This window comes from Heloderma suspectum, chromosome Z (assembly GCF_057233095.1).
Source record: "Heloderma suspectum isolate Gila_16-S chromosome Z, 16-S_ref, whole genome shotgun sequence".
NCBI lineage: Eukaryota > Metazoa > Chordata > Lepidosauria > Squamata > Helodermatidae > Heloderma > Heloderma suspectum.
Window position 1 is genome coordinate 9,093,262 of NC_139476.1, and position 25,592 is coordinate 9,118,853.

The window sequence follows — 25,592 nt, forward strand, 5'->3', positions numbered from 1 at the left end:
TTAGTATCGTAGCACCTGCTCCCTGGAACCTCCCTCTACAAATTAGACAGGTGCCAACTCTTTCTATAATCCCCTTTAAAGCCACCTAAGCTAGTGGGAATCACTGCCTCCTGTGGCAGTGAGTTCCACAAATTAGTTCTGTAACATACACCCTCCTGTTTGTGGATTTACTTGTGCGGCTGGGCCTTCTTACTATCCCTCGCCTACTGGCCTTCCCCCTTGCTGCAATCCGCCCACGCCCATGCTGGTTCAAGGGACACCAGACCACTTCAACCATCTAAACGTTTATTACGACTGGATGCCTTTCCCAGGAGAGAGTCACCCGATGATCTAGATTAATACAATCTCAGGAAACAATGATGAAATCCCATCAGGATAGTTTAGTACCATCATGGGAATATACAAGTGAAGGCCGCCCCCAGAGGCACACTGTTGAGGTGAGAGAGCAGCACAACCTGATGTCAGGGAAAGGAATTACACCCCACAGAGTCAGAACAGGGAAGTGGCTGGTTGGGGCAACGGAGAACACTTGCAGGGTGCAAAGAAAATGGGGATCAGTTGCCCAGTAACTTCAGGGGCACAGTACTACATTCTTTGCAAAGCCAATTCCCCTATACGTTCACATTCTTCGCAGCCCCAGTTTTGGTCCAACATCACAGGTGCCGATCCCCAACCGCTTCCCTGCAAGGGCCATTGCCTAGTAAAATCAGCCCATGCCCCGACACACGTCACCGCCGGTAACGGTAGCGCTTGAAGTGAAACCAGAGCTGGAAGATGCCGTTGGCAAACTGGCACCGAAACCCGTGGCGGTGGGAGTACTCCCACTCACGGTTGACAATCTTGAAGGCGATGTCCTCGTACGGTGGGCCAGCATGGAAACGCAGGGTGGCGAAGTCCTTGTTGTCCGGGCAGGCCTCCAAGAAGTACTCGGGCGTAGAACGCTTGTCAATCAGATCCGGGTAGAAGATGTTGAACTTGTAGCCCTGCACGATCTTGGGCGGTGGGTTGTCGAAGTCATAGTGGGTCTGGTTGTATTTGTTCCACTCGAAGCCCGTGTGGACCCGGTTGAAGAAGCGGGGCTTGCGGGGACGGTACTTGTCAGCCCACAGGTAGGCCTTGCCGGTCAGGGGCATCTCCACGCTGAATTGCGCCTCGTCGGCCCCCATCCCCTCCTTGGCGCGGCGGAAGAAAATGTCCTCGGCGCTCTCACTGGCATCACCTGAGGGGAGAGAAGAACAGGATTGGAGGGGCCTCCTTATGCATACTGACCAAAGAACGCCTAAAAATCTCTGCTTCTTATAAGAACATAAGGAGAGCCCTGCTGGATCAGGCCAAGAGTCTGTCTAGTCCAGCACTGAGTTCACGCAGTGGCCAACCAGCTGTTGACGGGAAACCCACAAGCAGGACATGAGAGCAACAGCACCCTCCTGCCCATATTCCCCAGCAACTGGTGTACATAGGCTCTCTGCCTCTGGTACTGGAGGCAGCATGTATATCATCAGGACTAATAGCCATTGATAGCCTTCTCTTCCAGGTATTTATTCAACCCCCTTTTAAAGCCATCCAAATGGGTGGCCATCACTACATCTTGTGGTAGTGAGTTCCACAGTTTAACCATGCACCGTGTAAAGAAGTCCTTCTTTTTATCTGTCCTAAGTCTCCCACCCCTTCATGGATCACTGCCTTGTTGTGGCAAAGGGGCTTGCGTAACTCAGTGAAGCCATAAGCTATGCCGTGCGGGGCCACCCAAGACGGACAGGTCATGGTGGAGAGTTCTGACAAAATGTGGTCCACTAGAGAAGGAAATGGCAACCCACTCCAGTATTCCTGCCAAGAAAACCCCATGGAACATATCACAAGGCTAAAAGAGATGACGCCGGAAGATGAGCCCCTCAGGTCGGAAGGTGTCCAATATACTCCTGGGGAAGAGCAGAGGGAATTTCCAAGTAGCGCCAGAAAGAGTGAAGCGGCTGGGCCAAACCCGAAAGGACACTCAGCTGTGGATGTGTCTGGTGGTGAAAAGAAAGTCTGATGCTATAAAGAACAACATTGTTTAGGAACCTGGAATGTCAGATCAATGAATCAAGGTAAGCTGGAGGTGGTCAAGCATGAGATGGCAAGATTGAACATCGACATCTTGGGAATCAGCGAACGAAAATGGACAAGCACGGGTGAATTTAATTCAGGTGACCATCATATCTACTACTGTGGGCAAGAATCCCGTAGAAGAAATGGAGTAGCACTCATAGTCAACAAAAGTGTGGGAAAAGCAGTACTTGGGTATAATCTCAAAAATTACAGAATGATCTCAGTACGAATCCAAGGCAAACCATTCAACATCACAGTAATTCAAGTCTATGCCCCAACCACTGAGGCCAAAGAAGCTGAGGTTGATCAGTTCTATGAAGACCTACAACACCTTCTAGAACTAACACCAAAAAAAGATGTCCTCTTCATCATAGGAGATTGGAATGCTAAAGTAGGAAGTCAAGAAATCACCGGGATAGCAGGCAAGCATGGCCTTAGTGTACAAAAGGAAGCAGGACAAAGGCGAGAACATGCTGATTGTAGCAAACACTCTTTTCCAACAGCACAAGAGGCGACTCTACACATGGACATCGCCAGATGGTCAACATCGAAATCAGACTGGTTATGTACTTTGCAGCCAAAGATGGAGAAGCTCCATACAGTCAGTAAAAACAAGACCTGGAGCTGACTGTGGCTCAGATCATGAGCTGCTTCTTGCAAAATTTCGGCTTAAATTGAAGAACGTAGGAAAAACCACTAAACCATTCAGGTATGACCTAAATCATATCCCTTATGAATATACAGTGGAGGTGAGGAATAGATTTCAGGGATTATACCTGATAGTGTGCCTGAAGAAGTGCCTGAGGAAGTATGGACTGAGGTCCGTAACACTGTTCAGGAGGCAGCAACTAAATCCATCCCAAAGAAAAAGAAATGCAAGAAAGCAAAGTGGCTGTCTGATGAGGCTTTACAAGTAGCTCACGAAAGAAGGGAAGCGAAAAGCAAGGGAGAAAGGGGAAGATGTATCCAACTGAATGCAGAGTTCCAGAGAATAGCAAGGAGAGACAAGAAGGCCTTCTTAAATGAACAATGCAAAGGAATCAAGGAAAACAATAGAATGGGAAAGACTAGAGATCTTTTCAAGAAAATCAGAGACATCAAGGGAACGTTTTGTGCAAAGACGGGCATGATAAAGGACAAAGAAGGCAGGGACCTAACAGAAGCAGATGAGATTAAGAGGTGGCAAGAATCCACAGAAGAACTATACTGGGAAAACCTTAATGTCCCTGATAGCCATGATAGTGTGGTCACTGAACTTGAGCCGGACATCCTCGAGAGTGAAGTCAAGTGGGCCTTAGGAAGCATTACTAACAACAAAGCTAGCAGACATGACAGTATTCCAGCTGAGCTATTTAAAATCCTAAAAGATGATGCTGTTAAAAGTGCTGCACTCAATATGCCAACAAATTTGGAACACTCAGCAGTGGCCACAAGACTGGAAAAGGTCAGTTTACATTCCAATTCCAAAGAAGGGCAAAACCAAAGAGTGTACAAACTACCGCACAATTGCGCTCATTTCACATGCCAGCAAGGTGATGCTCAAAATCCTACAAGCTAGGCTTCAGCAGCATGTGAACCGAGAACTACTGGAAGTACAAGCTGGGTTTCGAAGAGGCAGAGGAACTAGAGATCAAATCGCCAACGTTCGCTGGATCATGGAGAAAGCAAGAGAATTCCAGAAAAATGTCTATTTCTGTTCCATTGACTACGCTAAAACCTTTGATTGTGTGGATCACAACAAACTGTGGCGAATTCTTAAAGAGATGGGAGTACCAGACCACCTTACCTGTCTCCTGAGAAACCTGTACGAGGGTCAAGAAGCAACAGTAAGAATGGGACATGGAACAACCGATTGGTTCCAAATTGGGAAAGGAGTACTACAAGGCTGCATATTGTCGCCCTGCTTATTTAACTTATATAAAGAGTACATCATGAGAAACGCCGGGTTGCATTGTTGAGGGTGAAAGTGGAGAGTGCAAAAGCTGGTTTGAAACTCAACATTAAAAAAACTAAGATCATGGCATCTGGCCCCATCACTTCCTGGCATATAGAAGGGGAAGAAATGGAAGCAGTGACAGATTTTATTTTCTTGGGCTCCAAGATCACCACAGACGGTGACTGTAGCCATGAAATTAAAAGACGCTTGCTCCTTGGGAGGAAAGGTATGGCAAGCCTAGACAGCATAGTAAGAAGCAGAGACATCACCTTGCCGACAAAGGTTCGTAGAATCAGAGCTGTGGTTTTCCCAGTAGTAACGTATGGCTGTGAGAGCTGGACTATAAGGAAGGCTGAGCACCGAAGAATTGATGCTTTCGAACTGTGGTGCTGGAGAAGATTCTTACGAGTCCCCTGGACTGCAAGGAGGTCAAATCAGTCCATCCTAAAGGAAATCAACCCTGACTGCTCACTGGAAGGACAGATACTGAAGCTCAAATACTTTGGCCACCTAATGCGAACAGAAAACTCCCTGGAAAAGACCCTGATGCTGGGAAAGACTGAAGGCAAAAGGAGAAGGGGAAGGCAGAGGATGAGATGGCTAGACAGCATCACCGATGCAATGAATATGGACTTGAGCACGCTCCGGGAGAGAGCGCAGAACAGGAAGGCCTGGCGTGCTCTGGTCCATGGGGTCACGAAGAGTCGGACACGACTTAACGACTGAACAACAACAAAGTCTCCCACCCACCAGCTTCATGGGATGACCCCACCGGGTTCTAGTATTTTGAGAGAGAGAGAAAAATGTCTCCCTATCCACATTCTCCACATGGTGAATAAATCATGTAGACCTCTATCATGTCTCCCCTGACACTGCTTTTTTCCAAGCGAAACAATCCCAGCTGTTGTAACCTTTCCTCATAGGCGAGAGGCTCCAGCCCCTTGATCATTTTAGTTGCCCCTTTTCCAGATTTTTATATCCATCCATCCATCCATCCATCCATCCATCTTTCTATCTATTAAAAACCAACAAGTTCCTAGTCTGTTATTTGCAAAAAGAGAAATGCTCAAGAAGGGACAGCAGGCAATTTAAAACATACATGGAAATATCTCCCACTGAGGGAATATATTGCAGTTTAAAAGGGAGAGTCCCTCCAATTTCAATCCAGCATGAAATGGCTGAACTATTAGGAAAGTTTGATTCTACTTGTTTAGGATTCAATCACAACCACAGCTAGCACAGATTAGTTAAGTGCAGGCCTGCTTTAGGGGTTCGATCAGTTTAAGCTCCTGCAACGTTTTTAAAAAGGGAAGGGGACTCCACTATGACTGGCGACCCACCTCCCCCTTATCTGACCCCCCCCCCCACATACACACTCTTTTGTCGAGACACAGACCAAATGGGCAGCGATACAGAGACTCATTATAAACGATTGTAGGAAAGGACAACGGTGTGAAGAGAGCCATTTTTTAAATCATTACATTATGTATTTGTGATATTTTAGATATTTACAAGAGAAGAAAAGAAACAGTTCTATTCTGAAAACATACAATAGCACAATCTTACAAACTACCTTGCTATGTCAGGTGTCTTCTATTATTTGAACCTTCCTTAACCGAACAGATACAGCGCAATGCTTAAATTACCCCCCCAAGAGGAAGGTTGTACCACATCTTAGACTCCTATATTTCAATACATAAGAAAAGGCTCCACTTCTCTATGGATCAGTTGACGCTGCCTCCCCTCCCTCCCTCTTATCATATTAATAAGCTTGATCATATAGCCAAAAGTCTTGTACATCATTCCATCAACAGATGGTGGATTTTTTTTCCACCTGTAACTTATTAACATGCATGCAAATGTCAATAAATGTACTATCATTTTGTTATCTTCTGCCAAAACTATATCTTTAACACGGTCAAATAATTACTGGTCCCAAAGGATATTTGTATCCAGTTATGTTTTTAGTTTCAGATTTTATGGAAATCCTGTCTTTTCTGATCTGATGAAAATAAGTTTGTTTGAAGTCCCAATCAGGCCCTCTTAGGGGTGGCCTCAACATGGATACTGAAACCCCCCGGGACAAGTGTCCTGGGGTTTCCTAGCACCACCATACTCAAAACCACCACTACTATTCCCTGTCTGTTTGGCCCCATGCCAGGTACAAACACTGAAACCCAGAACTCAACTGCAGTGGTCTCCTGGTGAGTGAGACAGAACCCTTATAAATAATAGTGACACCCCCTCCCCAGCCTCTGTAGCTTGGGGTCCCCAACGTTTTTGGGTCAGTGGGCACATTTGGAGCATTGAGAGAGGGCGTTGTCTATGCTAGTGGTGAGAGTATTTGACTGGAAGCTGGGCGATCCATGGCCGAGAGGGGACTAGAACCCGGAAGCTCACTGGGTGACTTTGGGCCAGCCACAGGCTCTCAGCCCAACCTACCTCACAGGGTTGTTGTTGTGAGAATAAAATGGAGAGGAGGAGGATTATGTAAGATGCCTTGGGTTCCTTGCAACAGGAAAAAGGCAGGATATAAAGGCAATAAAAATAAATAAATAAATGCGTGCGTGCATGCCATGGGGGGGTTCCTCGTTCCGCCATGGCAGACACAAACCACTCATTTTCCAGTAGGCAAACTGGTAAGAGTAAAAGAAAAGTAACTTGCCCAAGAACCTAAGCATGAGGCAGAGCTGGGCGCTGAGCTCCAAAACACAAAGCCACTCTTCTGAACCCAAATAAAGACGGTACTGGAGGGCAGCACCGTGCTTTGCAGCATGTGTGCCACCCTCCAGTTAAAATGAAATTAATTTGCAAAAATCCTGAGAAATAAAATAAAATTCGGAGGGAGGGGCAAGAGCTAGCTGATGCTGGCGCTGCACTGCATACTTCGGTGGGCAACACTGGGAAAGGTCCACCTCTCTCAATCCATCCACCCAGGTTTGGGTTATGCATGCCAGGTCAGCCCCTTCATCCATGATTAAATCATGGAATATAGATGGCTCTGTATGGGCTGACCTGACACTCAAAAGCAGCATCACCAGGACAGAGGACACGTTTACAGAGCAGTCCCAAATCCTCTGGTTGAGGGAAAGATCAGAACTGCGGAGAGCTCTTAGACGTCTCTCGTTGACTGGTTTATTCATCCCCTTGTGCCATACCAGGTTCGCCTGGCACCTACGTGGTACTCCTTTTGGTGCCAGATGAAGACCTTTTTATTCTCCCAGTACTTTAACTTCCTAGGCTTTTAGCTCTGCTGTTTTAAATCTGTATTTTAGAACTCTGCATTGCTGCTAGGTTTTATTCTGGTTGCATGGTTATATTGTGGTTTTAAGCTTTCATATTTTATACTGTTTTATCCTGCGCTTTACGGTTTTAATTTTTGTGAACCGCCCAGAGAGCTTTGGCTATTGGGCGGTATATAAATGAAATGAATAAAATAAATACCTCCTCCCTCTGCCCGTGACCACCAGACTGGGTACACCCCTCCCTCCCCTCCCAATAACCTCACTGCCCAGGCACGTATTGCCGGTTGAATCAAGTGCAGACAGAGAAGGTCAGAATAAAATATGGCAGAGTAAAATACGAATACTACAGCAGCTAAAATGCAAAATGCTGCTCCCTACAGGAGGTAGACTAAAGTGCAATTAGACAGAACCCCAGAAATGCAGTCAATAAAACAAAAGCCACAGTACAATACTAAGGGCAATAAAATACTAAAACAAGGTAACGCAGAAGAGACGGTTGGCAATAAAGAGTTGGTGGCAATAGAGTGCAGATTTCAAGCAGCAGGAATTGTCATAATATGATGCTAAAGCTTAATATACTGGCACCTCATGACATATAGGATAAATACAGTAAATGATGTTTGCTTTAGTAAGACTGCACCTCCAACATTAATAATTTAAAAAGGTAAAGGTGTCCCCAACCAGTCGTGTCCAACTCTCGGGGGTGGTGCTCATCTCCATTTCTAAGCCGAAGAGCCAGCGCTGTCCGAAGACGCTTCCGTGGCCACGTGGCCAGCATGACTAAACACTGAGGTGCACGGAACGCGGTTACCTTTCCCGCCGAAGCAGTACCTATTTATCTACTTGCAATTTCTCGCTTTTGAACTGCTAGGTTGGCAGGAGCTGGGACTGAAGACAGGAGCTCACTCTGTCACGCGGCACTCGGGTCTTGAACTGCTGTCCTGCTGACCTTCCGGTCTGCAGTTCAGCATCTTAACCACTTCAACATAAATTTGACTTGAGTCTAACAAGGTGTCTGTTATTTGAAGAGAGCCATTTATTTGTGGCTGGGAACTTAAATATCCAGGCTCTTGAACAGAACGGCATGTTTTTGATATCTGAAGAGAAAGGTGTCATGCCCTACCTTGAGGAGGATTCCTCTGAGGAAGAAGAGGAGGGGGAGAGCCAGTACAATGGGCCCCAGCCAGAGATAAGCAAGGAACAGGAGTCCTTGGCTGACAGCCCTCCCCTGGAAACATTACAGGAGCAACCTGGCCCCTCTCGAGCAGTTCCTGAACTCCCCCAAATGCTGCAAGCAGAGCCTGAGATAATCCATCCCTCTAAACAGCAGAATCAGATGAGAGCAGCAGAAGAACAAAAGGAAGTCACAGCATGGGGCCTCCCTTAAAAGCACCATGCTGGCCTAATTAGCCAGCTGTGCTGATTAACAACCAGCTATAAATCAGCCCAGCTGACGCCAGCTCGCTGCTGCGAACAACAGTGCCTTAAAGGTGGCATTGCATTTCAAGACACCAGACCTGACAGCTCCTCGACCCTCGGCTACCCACCTGCACAATGTTTTTGGACACCCCCTGACCGGCCTTGACGCTTGATAAAACTGATGCCCGTGAACTGACCTTTGGACTGCTTTGACCTCACCTCTGCCTGTGCCTGCAAAACCTCCTTGGAATCCCTGTGCATGACCCTGGACTGGTTGCTCTCCCACTACTACTCCTGGGACTATCTGCGCCTTGCCCACGTTGAAACAGGACAAAAGGTTTGCTACACAGGGTTTTGCTAACCTATATTATGATCCTTTTTCCAACGGCGAGTGGTTTGGGGTAGCATTTTTGGACATTTTACGTCCTCAGTGAGAGGAGACAGCAGAAAGTGCTCAAACTCAGCTTAAGTATGCATAAATGAACTGAATGTATATTCTTACTCCGTTTGCCCTTACATCCACCTCCCTCCCTTTTCTCTGTTGCAGGAGTGCCTAACCTCTTTCAGCACAAGGGCCAAATTCCATTTCAGAGAAATTCCTGGGGCCACATTCCTGTGGTGGCTGGGCCAAAAATACCACGAAATTTTAGATTGAAGCTCTCCCAGCCAGTAGCTAAGCCTTAAGAGAGGCATTTCAACCTTTCAGAATGGGGACAAACTGAAAAACGCTAGGAAACAACCAAATGACTGATGGTCAGGGGAAAGTGAGTGGGGCCAGGGAAAGTGAGTGGGGCCAGGGAAAGTGAGTGGGGCCAGGGAAAGGGGCGGGGCCTTCAGGGGATCTCTCAGGACCAGACCTGTCCCCTGGGCCTGAGGTTCTGCACCCCTGCTCTACTGCTTCCCCTCTGTCAAATTTTAAATGTTCAGCTCCTTGGGACCCATCTTCACAGCACCACGCACACTGATAGCACTGCAGAAATATTCGTCACAATTAAATCCATCTTAAACCTGCATCCAACCCCCTCCCTCCTACCTGTGACCTGCAGCTGCTGTCGGGAGAGCAGCAGGCGCTGGAGATCCTCGTCAACTTCTACCACATGGGCATCGAAGGGCAGCTCGTGGGAGGTCAGCAGCCGGGGGCTGTATTTGCCAGCGTCATAGTCGTCCAGGCTCTGCTGAATAAGGTCCTCCTCCATCAGCACGGCCTCTCCGTCTCCCTCGGCTTTGGCTTCAGACTCCGGCTCGGTCCCAGACTCCACAGAAGAGGGACCAGGTTGCACGGAGGCACTCTCCTCCAGCTCCAGCCTGAGAAAGAGGGAAAGAGGAAGGTTGCACCCTACACCTTCACCAGCCACAGTTTGCAGGGGACAAGGACAAGCCACAGCGCTCCCCTCCCCTGGTCAAATCCACATATTTATTTTATTTATTTATTAAATTTATTAATCGCCCATCTGGCTGGTCACCAAGCCACTCTGGGCGATGTACAATAATAAAAACCATTTAAAACAATAATTCTACATTAAAAACATCATATTTCTAAAAATACCCAAATGCCTGCCTGAACAACCACGTTTTTAATGCATGGCGGAAGCTCATTAAAGCGGGGGCATGGCGGAGTTCCCTAGGGAGGGAGTTCCACAGAGTGGGGGCCACCACAGAGAAGGCCCTCTCCCTCGTCCTCACCAGTCTAGCTGTCCTGGCTGATGGGACAGAGAGAAGGTCATCCATATCTACATTTGCTCCCCATCTCCCCAGACTGTAAGCAGCTCAGGGCAGAGAGCTGCTTACAATGACCCTTTCTATTTTGGCTTATGCTGTTCAGTAATATGCCATGTATTCTGAGGGCATTATTTGTCATCAGAAACGTATGCCCTGCCTTTCTATAATTTAGCAAAGATGTTACTCATTTCATTTTTTTTCATTTCTATACTGCCCAATAGCCAACACTCTCAGGGCAGTTCACAAAATTACAAACCAAAAATAAGACATAGTAAAAACATAATATAAAATCTTTAATGTACAAAATGTAATCGTGACTTAAAACAGCTAAAAAACAGTTACAGTAAGATACCGGAACCTAGTCAAACAACTCACATTAAAAGCCCCACCATATTTATTTATTAGCAGTTTTAGTATCCTGCTTCTTCTTTGAAACAAATCCTGAATGTCCTGAAGTGTACAAGATACACAACCTATAATTTTATCTGCAGTCAGCAAGGTCTAAACAAACTCATTTCTTAAGAGTTAACTTCTTTATTCACATAGGCTAACAAAATTACCAGTGGGTCTAAAGATATTGGTAGGTTAGCTTGATAGCACATTAACAGCTTACCCCACCCCTCAAATCTGGTGGCTCAGAGCTGGAGAGACAGACACTTTCTTAGAGAGCGGCTAACAAAGATTCAGAGTGCAGCAGAGATTATTTAGGCTGCAATTGTAAACGCTCTTGCTGGGGAGTAAGACTGTGGGACTTACTTCTGAGTAAACATGCCCAGGATTGTACGGCAAGTTAACCAGATAGGTACATTTCAAGAGATGGCAGAGGAAAAGCAGAAAGCCTTTAGGCGATTGGTCTTCATTTATTCACTTTATAAAAATGAGATGCAATTTAGATATTAACATATGCAGGAGTTTTTGTATGGTGTGAATCTGCATGCATTTCTTTCACTGGTTCCACAGTTTACAGTTACATTTTACATATATTTGATTCACCGATTTTGGTTCTTATAATGGTTGATGTGTGATATAGTTCTACATGTCACTGTATCTGTATAGCTTTTGAACTTATTTAAAATACAGAAGCACTAGAAGAGCTGATGTACGGTCTGAAAGACCGTATTCTCCCTTATGAGCCTACTCGTGCCCTGAGATCTTCAGGGGAAGCCCTTCTCGCCATCCCGCCATCATCACAGGCACGCCTGGTGGGAATGCGGGAGAGGGCCTTCTCGGTGGCTGCCCCAAGGCTCTGGAACTCCCTTCCCAGGGAGGCGAGAGCAGCACCCTCCTTGATATGTTTTCGCAGGCATGCAAAACCTTTTTTGTTCCAGCAGGCCTTTGGGGATAACTGGTCTGGACCTGGGAAAATGCGACCTATGGATACCATTTTTGTTGTTCTGGTTGTCTTTTAATGTTTTAATATCTTTACAATTTTAATATTGATGATTTAATTATATTTTTAACTTTTATACAGTTGGTCACGAAGAGTCGGACACGACTGAACGACAATTTATATTTCTATTTACAGGTTTTAACTGTAGCAGATTTAATGTTGTAAGGGCGCCCTGAGTCCCAGTATTGGGAAAAAGGCGGGATAGATATAGATACATATATAGAGAGAGAATGATAAAAAATAATAATAATGATGTAGCCTATTGGAGACCGAGTTATGAATCAGGGAGAACCTGGTTCGAATCTCACTTCTGGCATGAAGTGACTAGTTGGCCTCAGGCACGCTTGGAGCCTCAGTCCCCCCATCTGCAATATGGGGGAGAAAGCTGACTCACCTTACAAACGTTAAGAACGATTAAGTAGAAGGCACTGGGATGCCTTTGCTGCTGTCCTGCCTACCTGCTGCTGCCGCTGCCGCCGACACCTGGGGACAGCGGCTCCTTCTTGACGATGGGGAAAAGGGGCTCACTCTCCACGCCTTGCTCCTGCTTCAGCTTGTACAGCTTCTGGCGCAGAACATCCTGGTGCCGCTCCCTCAGCCTGCGATCCATGGGAGAGAGGGGACAGGAGAGTCACTATTTATTTATTTATTGCATTTATATCCCGCCATTTTTCCTCTTTAAGAAACCCCAGGCGGCGTACATAATCCTCCTCCTCTCCGTTTTATCCTCACCACAACAACAATCCTGTGAGGTCGGTTGGGCTGAAAGCGTGCGACTGGCCCAAAGTCACCCGGCGAGCTTCCGTGGCCGAGTGGGCACTAGAACCCGGATCTCCCGGCTCCCAGTCCGACACTCTCGCCACTGCACCACACTAACATCGGAACCAGCTCCTGCCAAGCTGGGGTGTGTGGGGGACCCTGTCACCAAAGGGGAACAGGGGCCAAAGCCAAGCACTCTTCCCTCCTGCCCCACTGTTCAGCCTGACCCCAAACCCATTCCGCTGCTGTTGCTGCTTGAAGAACTGCCTTCCTGCCTAGTTAGCACGACTGCCTTTAAAATGGGGCTCTGGGGTTATTACTTTGTGTTATCGTCATGCCATTTACTGATGAACAGAAGCGTCAGGCCTGAGGGCACCAGGCAGGGGAAGGGTGCTACAGTCAGCACGCAAGAAAGAGCCTCTGCCAGACCAGAACAAACCACCCACCTAGCCCGGGCCATGTAGGCCTTGAGCTGCTGGAGCAAACTCTCCCAGTAGCCGATATCGAGGTTGGGCCCGCCGGCAAGTATCTTGCCCTCGATCCCCTGGTAGATCACTTGCAGCTGGTTGTAGGTCTTCCCCTTGAAGACGGACTGCACGTCAGAGCTGACCGAAGCATTCACCCCTTCACGGCGCTCGCCTGCAGACGTGGGCCGGGAGAGGGAAACACTGTCAGCAGAAGCCAAGTTCCCCCAGTGCCTCGCCCCTCCAGGGGAGGGGCGCAGAACCTTAGTCCTGGGCACCAAATCCGGCCCTCTGGGGTTCCCCAGAAGGCCAGGCCCACCCCCCACCCCACTTGTCTGGGGGTTTCCCAGCTTTCATAGGTTCCTCCCCCGCCCATTCTAAAAGGTCAAAATGCCACTCCCGAGGCTTTGTTACTGGCACTAAAAGCGTTCAGCTAAAATATGCTGGTGTTCTGAGCATTTTTTACCCTGCCCTTTTTGCCTTTGGCTCCGCCCACCACTGGAATGTGGCCCCAAAGAGCTTCTCCAAAATGGAATTTGGCCCTCGGGCTGAAAGAGGTTCCCCACAGCAGATCCTGTGAGCGTCCTGAATCTGGAACCTTGCGGATATAGGCACAGACTTCAGCACGTGAGCTAATAGGTGGTGTGTGCACGCAGACCGCCGAGGCAGAGAGGGGAGAGCAACGTCCACTGCCACAATGAGTGAGACAGCCCCTCCCCTCCTGCTCAATGCTACTCCAGCCCTTAATCCATTGACCTTCCAACTAGCAGGCTGCAGCCTGAACGTGGGGAGGGACCTCGGTACAGCAGCGTGGGGGGCGCCCGCTTTGCATGCAGAAGGTCTTGGGTTCAATCCTCAGCTTCTACAGTGGGGGAAGAACATCAAATAGCAGGCAACAGGAAAGACCTCTCTGCGGGAGACCCTGGACAGCAGCTGCTGGTCAGAGACCGGATGGACAAATCATTTCTGACCTGGGCGAGGGCAGTTCCCTATGTTCCTGCTCTCCTGCCACCTACCTGGCCCTTTCCCAGAAGCCTCTAGTTTCCGGAGCTTGGCTATCTCATCTTCGGTGATGATGGTCATGTCTCTCCAGAAATCCACGTTTTTCCCTTGCTCCAGCTCCATGTAAACCTGAAATGAAGGGGTGGGGGCAGAATGAGGACAACCGCTGGAGCTGCAGACATTCCACATCCAACCTCCTTACACTGTTTGAGCCAAGGAAAGAGGGATTTTATGACTCAAAAGACACCACACTAACGGCTTGTGGGGGCGATGACGTGAAAATTGTCTTCTTGAATCCAATCAAAGGGAAATGCAAAATGAGGGGGAAGAAAAGAGGAGCTGGGATCCAAGCCCAATTTGGGGGAATTCCTCCCTCCTTCAGCAGTCCCCCATCCCACATTATTTGGGAGAGCCCCTTGGCCTTCCAGAGAGGCTTGCATGGGGGAGCCGCTGGCTGCAGAGGGAAGGAGAGGACGGGAAACTTCCCATCCATAAATTTTCCAAAGTTAAATTACCTTAAGAACCAAGCCATTGTTCCTGTATTGACGTACTGACAATGTTTTTATTTATTTATTTATTAAATTTATTAATCGCCCATCTGGCCGGTCACCCAGCCACTCTGGTCGATGTACAAAGTATATAATAAAACAGTTTAAAACAATAAAATTCTACAGTAAAAACATTTTCAAAAATATCCTAACCCATCCCAAATGCCTGCCTGAACAACCACGTTTTTAATGCGCAGTGGAAGCTCATTAATATATGTTGGCAATATACATCTGCCTGGATTTTAAGGTCATCTTCAGAGGCCCTTTTCCTAACCCTAACTCAAGGAAATGAAACTTAACCAGGGAAATAAAACTACTTCTCTCAAGAATATCCCCTCCCAACAAAAAAAACCTCCAAGCCTCTAGGCCTGACCTTTTTCCTTGTCTCTGTAGGCCTCAAACATTCACAGAAGCTCTCCTTTAGGTGCTCCCCACTCCCCACTAGCTGAGGTAAGGCAGATGGCAAGTAAAGAGAGGGGCTTCTTGATGGTGGCACCCTGTTGTTTGCCTGGCACCAACATTACTATCTTTTTGGCGTCAGGAAAATGTTCCCTCTCCCCCCACCCCATGCCCAGGTTTTTCAACATATTGTTGATTTTAACATGTTGCAAATTATTTAGATCCTGTATTTTATTGTGTTTTTTGCTGAGTGGTGGTATACAGAACTTTAAACAAATAATTATGGGCTGTATCCAATGGTGGTTTTGCACTAGCAGAAAACATGTCCGCTTGCACATGGCACACTACTTGATGTGCACCAATTGCTCCCTAGCCATTTGCTCTTGAGAGCTGGGAGACCCTCAGGAACAGCGTGGAGGACAGCATGGAGGGCTGCAGCTTTGAGTGGACCAATAAAATTGCGTGCCTCGCCTTGGGTGAACAGAAGCACCTTCCACTGGCACAAAGCCACTACCAGATACCAACTGGTGTTATGTTTTGTGATGAGCCCAGGAACGGGAGTGATTTGAGTTGGCTTCCTGCACGTGCAGGCTGGCTGAAATCAAGTACAGCAGAGGCAGATAAGGATGGAGCTGAGAAAGCAGAAAAGCCCAGAGAGCAGGAAAGAGAGCAGCTCTGCAAACCCCACTTGGAGGAACCGAGAGTGAAGGAAGACGACTGATAGAATGAAAGACAACAGCAAGGAAGCATCAAAGAAACTACTGGCCTCCTGGTAATAATGAATTGTTTTGCAGGTGGGAGGGATTGTCAGCCCTCAATCCTCCCCTGTGATGAGCTGGGGCTCCTAGGTCCAAGAATTGAGACCTGGAGTGGTTCCAAGCCCTGGCCTCTGGCACAAGGGGGTGATGAGAGCACTCTGAGGGGTTGAAATTTTGAGGGGGATTCTCAGAGTTATGGCTACTGTTGCTCAGTTAATATACTGTAAGTTGCTTTGGGCCCAGCTTTATGGAAAGATGGGAGGTAAATGAATGAATGGATCAGTGGAAAGTAGGGATGTTGCGAGCGCCTGAGAGCAGGGTGGAGTCTAATGGATTCCACCCCCTGCTCGGCCCCCGAGATGCCGCTCAGCAAGCTGCAGGGCACTTGCGGTCCAGGAGTACCCTGCAGCCGCCCGCTCCTTGATGCAAGACGCCGTTTTCACACAAGAGCCAGTGTGGTGTAGTGGTGAGAGTGTTGGACCAAGAGCCAGGTTCTAGTCCCCACTCGGCCATGGAAGCTCACTGGGCCAGTCATAGACCCTCAACCTACCTCACAGGGTTGTTGTTGTGAGGATAAAATGGAGAGGAGGAGGATCATGTAAGCTGCCTTAGGTTCCTTGCAAGAGGAAACAAGGCAGGATACATAATAAAACAAATAAATGATGGTGGCTCTGTGACTTCTGTATTTTTAATGTTGCGCAAAATGGTGGCTGTATGGGGTCATCTCCACAAAATTAGAGGCGTGAAGGGCCCGTCTTGTGTAAAAACGGCACTGAGGAGTGGGCAGCTGGAGTGGGCAACTCCCGGACTGTTCACTGAGACCTGGAGGCAGGCGGCAGTGGCCCATCCCTAGTGGAAAGTGGCCCTTTTGGTCTGCTAAACAGGCTTTTGGGCTGTTCCAGCAAGACAATTCTTAGGTTCATATCTCCAGCCTTGGGAGGAGGCAAAGCATCAGGGGAAGAGCACGCCATCCGCCCAGGCTACCTGGATATCCTCCAGCAGATCCTCCATGTCTGAGACTGTGAGTCCATTCAGGAAAGTGTATGGTTCATGCATCTCCACAGCTAGGTCGTCATCCTCCGCGCTGATGTATTTTGCCAGGAGGTCAATGGGCTTGGCTCGCCCATCCCGGATGCGGATTTTGGAGCTGTCGGGAAAACAAAATATGGGGGGAGAGGTCAGACTGAGGGATGCTTCAAAACAGCATCCCTGAAAAGGGAGGGGGAGCCAGAGGGAAAGGGAGGGGGAGCCAGAGGGTAAAGCGTTAGCAAGGGACCATAGCTCAGAAGCAGAGCCCCTGATCGGCATGCAAATGGCCCCCAGTTCAATCCCCTGTTAAAGGGTCATGTAGAAGGTGATGGGAAAGACCCTTCTCTAGCGGAGACCCTGGAGAGCCACTGCAAGTAAGCCCTCCCTCATGAGAGCTCCTCCTCCCTCCGCTGTACAGAGGGAGATGAGAGGGAAAGCACAGCCATCCCACCAGCCCTGCCGAAAGTTTTATTGCCACCCCCAGCAATTCCTTTTTCCATGTGTATTGCATCTCTTAGACTGTAAGGACGGTCTTGTTCAATTGATTATAAGTAAGCCGTTCTGGGAGCCTTTTCGGCCGAGAAGCGCCACAAAAATACTTCAAATAAATGTAACTGAATAGCCGATACTGGGCAGCGAGGACGAAGAATCTGACCTGGTATAAGGCCGCTTACTATGTGAATCTATGTTCTCCTCTGTTTGCGAGGATTCCTTTCCCCATCTCAGCCTTGCAAAGGGAAAGGACTGGGAGTTGATGGCAGTGCCAGCTGCATTTGGCCAGAGGGGATAGCCGGCTGCATCCCTGCCCCATCCTTAAAAAGGCCTTATGTCCAGCTTGTGAATATGAATAGGAAGCAGCCTTCTAACAAGTCAGATCACTGGTCCGCCTCGCCCAGCATTGTCTCTTCTGGCTGGCAGCAGCCTTCTCCAGCAGACAAAAATAAAAACTAATTTAGTGCTAGGAACATGCCAGAATGCTCGGGGTGACCTTTAGATGGAAAACGAAGTCAGGGAGGCCTCCAAACAAGGGGGACCCATGGCTCAGTGGTACAGCATATGCTTTGCATGCAGAAGGTTGCAGGTTCAATCCCTGGCAGCTCCAGGTAGGGCAGAGAAATACTCCTGCCTGAAACCCTGGAGAGCTGCTGCCAGTCAGTGTCGACAGTACTGGGCTAGATGGACCCAGGGTCTGACTCAGGAGAAGGCAGCTTCCTATGTTCCTAAGGAAATGTTGTAATAATGGGTGACTTCAATTACCCCCACATTAACTGGATAAATGCATGTTCCAGTCTCCTTGAGAAGACTGAAACGTTGTCAGAGAGGAAGGCCAGGATCTCGCCTCGATCATCCCAGAGTGCAGGACACGGAATAATGGGCTCAAGTGACAGGAAGCCAGATTCTGGCTGAACATCAGGAAAAACTTCCTGACTGTCAGAGCAATACGACAATGGAACCAATTACCTGGGGAGGCGGTGGGCTCTCCCACACTGGAGGCCTTCAAGACGAGGCTGGACAGCCACTTGTCAGGGATGCTTCGACTTAAGATTCCTGCACTGAGCAGGGGGTTGGACTTGATGGTCGTATAGGCCCCTTCCAACCCCACTATTCTATGATTCTATGAACAACTGCACCCTAGAACTGTTGGTCATGGAACCGACTAGAGGGGAGGCAACCCTGGATTTAATCCTAAATGGTGTTGCCCAGGACCTAGTATGAGATGTAAATGTTGTTGAACCAATTGGAAACAGTGACTACAGTGCTATTAGATTTAATATATATTTTAGTGGGAAATTGCCCAGGAAGTCCAACACAGTCACATTTGACTTCAAAAGAGAAAACTTCTTTAATATGAGGGAACTGATGAAAAGGAAGTTGAAAGGGGGAGTCAAGAGGGTTAAATCCCTTCAAAATGCTTGGAGGTTCCTCAAAACCACAATACTAGAAGCTCAGCTGAAATGTATACCACAGGTTAGGAAAGGTAGTAGTAAGTCAAAGAGGTCACCAGCATGGTTAACGAGCAGAGTTAAGGGAACTATTAGAGAAAAGAGGGCTTTCTTCAGAAAATGGAAGTCTTGCCCAAATAAGGGAAACAAAAGGGAACACAAGCTTGCACAAAGGCGATGCAAGCAGACAATAAGAGATGCAAAAAAGCATTTTGAGAAGCATATCCCTAACAACATCAAGGCCAACAATAAAGAATTCTTTAAATATATCAGAAGCAGTAAACCAGCTAGGGAGACAATTGGACTGTTGGATGACAGTGGAGTTAAATGAGTACTAAAGGAGGATAAGGAGATTGCAGAGAAACTGAATGAATTCTTCTTATCTGTCTTCACTGCAGAAGATATCGGACAAAATACCTGTGCCTGAACTTACTGACTAGTACCTTTAAAAAAGATGGGCTATTTTTTTTTACAACACTGCTTTACAATAGCCTATGCTTATTTTTATGTATTTAAAGTGTTTTTATCCCACTCCTGAGATAAAAAGGCTCCTGCAGCACCTCACATGTAACCAGTAAAACAAGTCTCTGCCCACTGGCTTACAGTCTAAAAAAAGACATGACACACTTTTGATTCTGATCTCAGCTACCCCGAGACCCGAAGTGCCTATCGGCTTGGCCCCTGCTTACCGCAGCTTGGCTTGTTGAAGGTGGAAATTGTCCTCTTGTTCCTCCCATGTCTTGAAATGCTCCGCCTCTTTCTCCCGCTGCAGCATCTCCAGCTCCTGCTCCCTCATGGCCTTCTCCCGCTCGCGCTCCAAGCGCAGCTGTTTCACCTGGTGAACACAAGGGGTGGTGGAATCACACACCAAGTGTGGAGTGGAGCAGCCAGTCCCGACTGCTTCAACGGCCCAAATCCTGAGCCTGACTTTGTCTTGCTCCACATAACAAATTCAGCTTAACGATGGGTCAGGGGAGCAAGGATTTGTAGGTAGGAAAGGCCCCACCTGCTTTGTAGGCAGAAGACCCCAGGTTCAATCCCCAGGTATGGCAAGGAAAGACTCCCGCTTGAAACCCTGGAGACCAATCAGCAATGCTGACTACACCGAAAGAGATGGAATTAATGGCCTGACGCTGTATAGGGCAGCTAGCTACGTCCCACCAAATGCAGTACAACCAATGATGCAAGGAGGAAGTCTTTTTGTTGAGGAAAACTTAATGGAGAATGCTGTGGAAAAATATTCCACTTCTGTATTTCCTCCCCACAAGAAAAAAATCCCTTTCCAAAAATACATTGTTTCATAAAATGTATGTGTTATCTAAGGAGCACATACAATACCCATTAACTGAGCAGTTTCAAAAGTTAAAGTTTTTCAGGGCACAATTCCATTTCTTCTTGATGATTATTTTCATTCGTGTGTGCGCGTGCATGTGTGTTAATGTGAATACATACACACAAATATATAACATTACATATACACACACACACTAATCTTGAAATCAGCTAAGCAGCACTGCAAACAAGTAGGCTGTGGATCCTAGGAAACTGTGAAACACTAAATTATAATTTGTGTAAACAGGTGAATGACCAGAGATCAATTTAAGATAGGTTTTACTAAAACAATATCTGTTTGGTTATTCATATGTATTTTGTAACATAGTCCCATACGTACCCAATAATATCTCAATAATATTTTGTAGTTTTATACAAACATTTGTGTATGCAAAAAGTCTTTGGTGCCCTCTTTTTGCCCCTAAAAATTAAGTGATGGCTCAGTAGCATAGGCTTCTCTGACATCGTGTCTTTAAAAGTTTACAAGTATTCCACTACAAATAGACTTTCCAAATAAAAGTCTATTTTTGGGGTGGCTTAGGGTATTTTAGAAAATGTTTTTGTTGTAGAATTTTATTGTTTTAAACTGTTTTATTATATGTTGTACATCACCCAGAGTGGCTGGGTGACTAGCTGGATGGGCGATTAAAAAATTTAATAAATAAATAAAAGTTCTGAATTTGTTTGAACATAACATTTAAACCGTAGTAAGGAAGAGCGGCATCCAAAGCTTGCAGGGCGGACAGCTGAGGGGCCATTGGTGTTGTGGACCTCGCTCTCTGCAGGTCCACCTTGGAGGCCTCCACACTGTGATCACAGGAAGCTCTGCGGCCGTTCTGACAGCAAGATGGGCTGAAAAGGGGAGTGCCGGGAGAGGCTTGGGGAGGTTTTGGATCCACTGAACAATTAATGCATAATTCAAGTCATATTTTTTCCATCAATTTAGGGCACTGGGAAAAAATTCAGAAAACACACACAAAAACCACTGAATCCCAAATAGACTTTCCTGTTCTGGGCACAGAGAACTGGGTCTGAGGGCACAAACAATGCTGTTGGGTTGTTCAAACTAAGCAGGGTTCAATGTGGGCAGTGCAACTTATGTAGAACTCTGAGGCAGAGCATTGCTGTGTCAATCCAGCAAATTGGCTCGGAAATACTGAAGATTTTTGGATGAATACCAGCAGAGAAATATTTTTACATTAAATTAAAATTCCCCAGAGGTCAAGCATGGACATGGAACCCCTGTCCATGGAAGTCCCTTCCCTTTAGAGGCACATCTGTGAGGAGAAGGCACTCTGTGCATCAACAGAGATGTTCCCTATCATACCCCTACACAACTGGCCTGGGGACTAAAACAGCAGTGCACACACAGGACAAAAGTCCTCTCTCAACCTCTTTTTGGGGGGCTCTTACCTTCTGCAACTCCAGGCGGTTTTCCTCTTGGATCCGCTTGTTCCGGTCCTTCAGTTCTTTCTCCTCTAAGTGGCCGATCCCTTTTTTTTCCAGAGCCTAAAAGCAACCGACACCCCGCAAAATAACACATAACTGAGGCCAAGAGTCGCATAATGCATGTCACTCCAGAAAGGCTTCCATCAACCCTGCATCACCCACAGATGTTTTAGAAGCAAGGTAAAAAGGTGTCCCCAACCCGTCGTGTCTGACTCTAGGGTGTGGTGCTCATCTCCATTTCTAAGCCGAAGAGCCAGCGCTGTCCGAAGATGCTTCTGTGGTCATGTGGCCAGCATGACTGAACACTGAGGTGCACAGAACGCTGTTACCTTTCCCGCCAAGGCGGCACCTATTTATCTACTTGCAATTTCTTGCTTTCGAACTGCTAGGTTGGCAGAAGCTGGGACTGAAGACGAGAGTTCACTCCGTCACGCAGCACTCGGGTCTCGAACTGCTGTCCTGCTGACCTTCCGGTCTGCAATTCAGCGTCTTAACCACTAAGCCACCGCGGCCCCTCTAAGCCACCAAGGCCCCTATTTTTAGAAGCACCCCCCGCCAAACCCCCCTACCCATATCTCACAGGGCTGCAACCCAACTAAAGAAATTTAAATCCAATAGATGAGTTTTACAGCACAATCTTATACATATCCACTCAGAAGTAAGTCCTATTAAGTTCAATGGGATTTATTGCCACGTAAGTGGCTGTAGGTTTGCAGCCTTACTCGAACAAGAGTACAATCCTACCAGATAGATGTTCACAGGACGGAGGGCTCTAATCTCGGGAGACCGCCATCCGTCTTAAGCCCTGCTGGCAAGAGCATGGCAGGGCAGAAGAAACAGCAGGGCTTTTTTTTTAGTCTCTCTGTCCTCCATAAAGCCTTTCTGCCTTAGATGGGCCTTTGGAGTCTTGTCTAATGCGGCGATTCTCAGACTATGTGACAGGGTGGCCCACCAGGGGGTCACAGCCCACTTTTAGGTGGGTCTCAGCGCTGCAGCCCACCCAGTACCTTGACCACCATGCATCATGACCACACCTCGAATACAGCACAGGCAGATGTAGCAGAGGGATTCAGACACCAGCTCTGCCTCATGCTTAGGTCCTTGACCAAGTTACTTTTCTTTTGGTCTCACAAATTTGCCTACTGGGAAAATGAGTGTTTTGTGACCAGCCATGCCCACCATGGCAGAATGAGCACTCCGTGGCAACCATTTTGTACAGGCACTCACAACACTCTCTCAAAACTCCAGATGTGCCCACCAACCCAAAAGGTTTTGGGACCACTAGGGTACAAGTTAAGTATAGAAAGAGAAGGGGAGAACAAATGACGGGAAATGAGTAAGACTACTTTGAGAGGCATGTGGGAGGGTGGAGGAAACAACATATAACATAAAAAGTCTTCCAATTAGATATAGCTGCTGAATTAGTAAATTCTGCCTGAAATGGGGAGGCTGATACTTCCAAAGCCAATGTCTCTATTTAACCCACGGACAGCTGAACTCCCTGCTACAAGGAAATCACTGTGGCAAAGATTCTAGCAATTTCCAAAGAAGGATGAGCTAAGAAAGAATCCTGTCTGGAATCCTGGAGAGCTGCTTCCAGTCAGTGTCAACAGTATTGAGCTAGATGGTCCAATGGTCTGATTCAGTATAAGGCAGCTTCCTATTTTCCTATGATTAATCTACCGATTAAGTCTGCATATGGGCAGGAACAATACTGCCGAAGCAAGAAAGATATTTTTTCTTTTCAAACGCTGCATGCGTGTCTTGTAGAAATCCTCATCTTAGGAGAGGCATTCCCATTTCTGCCTCTTACAGGACAGAATACCTCTTTTAAGATGGCACTTGCCATCTGACGTTTTTATAAGAACTTGTATGAGAAATAATTAATATTTTTAGATAGTGCTTGTATCAGTTGCAGAAGGCACTATCTTAGAGGAGCCCTGCCTTCCTCTCTGTGAGAAAAAGCAGAAATGCCTCTTAAAATGGATATATATACACACACACACACACACATATATATATATATATATATATATATATATATATATACACACACATGAGAACTGGTATTAAAAATAACGTATAATATAAAAATCTGTCCCCAAATGACTTTTAGTCAATTAAATTTTTTAAAGTACTCTAACCAGTTCAGTGCTGCAGCTCTACACAGAACACAACTCTGCCCCAAACAGATGCTTGGTCTCTTCAATAATCTCGCACAGTAAATTGATGAGTTACGCACCTTGGCTAAATGGGGAGTTGAATGTGTCCTAGTCTGACACTCTTAATCCAGCCTTCCCCAACCCAGTACTCCCTTCCCTAGTACAACTTCCATCATCCCACACAGCATGCTAGCTGGGGATGGTGGGAGTTGTAGTCCAACACATCTGGAAGGCGCCAGGTTTGGGAATGCTGGAATTTAACCACTGAACCACATTAGCTACCTTGGATGGTCAACATGGGTTCTAGACTCACCTTGCTCCAGATGAAAGCACCCAGCAGGTTGTTGTCCCCAAATGGATTGTCAGTGTTGGTGTAACCCATATACTCTTCCCCCCATCCCATCTTCTCCCGCTTCTTCCGTTCCTTGGCCTCCTTTTTGGCCAGGCGACGTGCCCGTTTCTCCTCAGGGGTCTCCAGAGCCTTCATCAGCTCCCTCTGGGTTTTTTTTTCTTCTTTCAGCCTCAGGCGCTCCTGGAGGCTCAGTTGCTCACCCAGGTCCTCCTTGGAGCTCTGGGAACGGGATGGAGAAGGCGACGTCACTGAAGACACGGAGGACCTGGATTCGGAACGCTTCCGGTTCCTCTTCCCCCTCCTCTCACTGCTGCGGCCTCGTTTTTCGGGAGAGGAATCTGAACAAGGGGAGCGGTCTCGGGAACGTGAGGAGCGCTTCTTGTGTCGCTTGCGATGGTGGTCTCCACTTTTTTCTTTCTTTTTCTGCCATCTCTGGCTCTCTTCCTCTGAGCTGGGGGAAAAAAAGAAGATTTTTGTTTAAAAGTAAAATCCCACTGTTCAGCCTGGGAAAGGCGCTCAATACCTCAGCAGAACAAACGTTCACCAATATGTCTCCCCACCACCACCACAAAAAAATCACTAGAGACTATGCTGGATGGGCTTCCCTGGAATTTATCCCCACAAAATCTTCTGTAAAATAATTAAATGCTATCGGACATCTATGGTGATTGAGGCAGAAACCTGTGTATGGTGTATTTATTTTCAAATAAGGCCTACTGAAAACACTTGATCACTCTCGATTTACCACAGCAGAGGATTCCCCCAAGATCGGGTTGAGAATTAATTTCAGGAAACAAGCTGCTTTTTCCTAACCTTTTGCCAGAGACATCAGAGATTCCATAAAAATCCTGATTAAAATGGGGCACTGGAACTCCCCAAAAATACCTCCGCGGTGCCACATCTCTTCCTTCCTCTAAGCTCCCCTTTGCTGCAGGGCGGCCTTCCCCACCCCGGTGCCCTCCAGATGTGTCGGACTACAATTCCCAGCATCCCCAGTATGTTTTGACTGCTACCTATCTGGAAACACATCCCCACTCCCAGACGCCTCATGAGCACGTGGGGGTCGGTGGGAGGGGGCATCCCCGTGAGTCTGAGAAAACCCCATTGCCTTGAGGGCGCTCTGCATATGCTTAGGGGCGCTCTTAACTCCCCAGCTATTACTGCTTAAAACTTGCTCCAGGGTTGGTCCAAGCTTAATACGGCACACAGGTCTTGGCTTCCCCCACAATATGAAGCCCTCCCTGAAGCCCACCTTGCCCCTTATGAAGGCATTCGGGGGGGGGGGGGGACCGCCCACCTCTATCCCGCGCCACTCTATGGTCTATGCCCCGCTATCCCGGGCAACTCTATGGTCCCAAGGCCCGTCCCCGCCTCTCCCGGCCGTACCTCCCTTCCCGCTCCCTTCTCCTCCTCCGACTCGCTCTCTCCTCGGATCCGGACCGGCTTCTCCTCCTCCGGCGCCGTTCCCTGGACCGAGACCTGGAGCCCATGGCCGCTCCAGACCGGCCCCCTTCGCTACTTCCGGCTTCTCTGAGGGCGGGCGCGAGGGGTCCTTCCTTAGCCGCGTCGCGCCGTAGGGCTGCCCCTCGCCGCGCCTG

General features: G+C 47.6%; 1 protein-coding gene across 1 annotated transcript; it reads right to left on the reverse strand.

Annotated features, from left to right (window-relative positions):
- Window positions 1–268: 268 nt before the first annotated feature.
- CACTIN (cactin, spliceosome C complex subunit) lies at window positions 269–25,526 on the reverse strand. The gene is made up of 10 exons (XM_084826159.1): window positions 25,381–25,526; window positions 23,956–24,445; window positions 21,445–21,540; window positions 19,389–19,534; window positions 16,712–16,874; window positions 14,037–14,151; window positions 13,003–13,195; window positions 12,256–12,396; window positions 9,722–9,993; window positions 269–1,219 (listed from the first exon to the last, which is right to left on the reverse strand). Exons 1-10 carry the CDS (start codon window positions 25,482–25,484, stop codon window positions 729–731), a joined length of 2,211 nt encoding a protein of 736 aa, XP_084682285.1. The 5' UTR covers window positions 25,485–25,526; the 3' UTR covers window positions 269–728.
- Window positions 25,527–25,592: the final 66 nt, after the last annotated feature.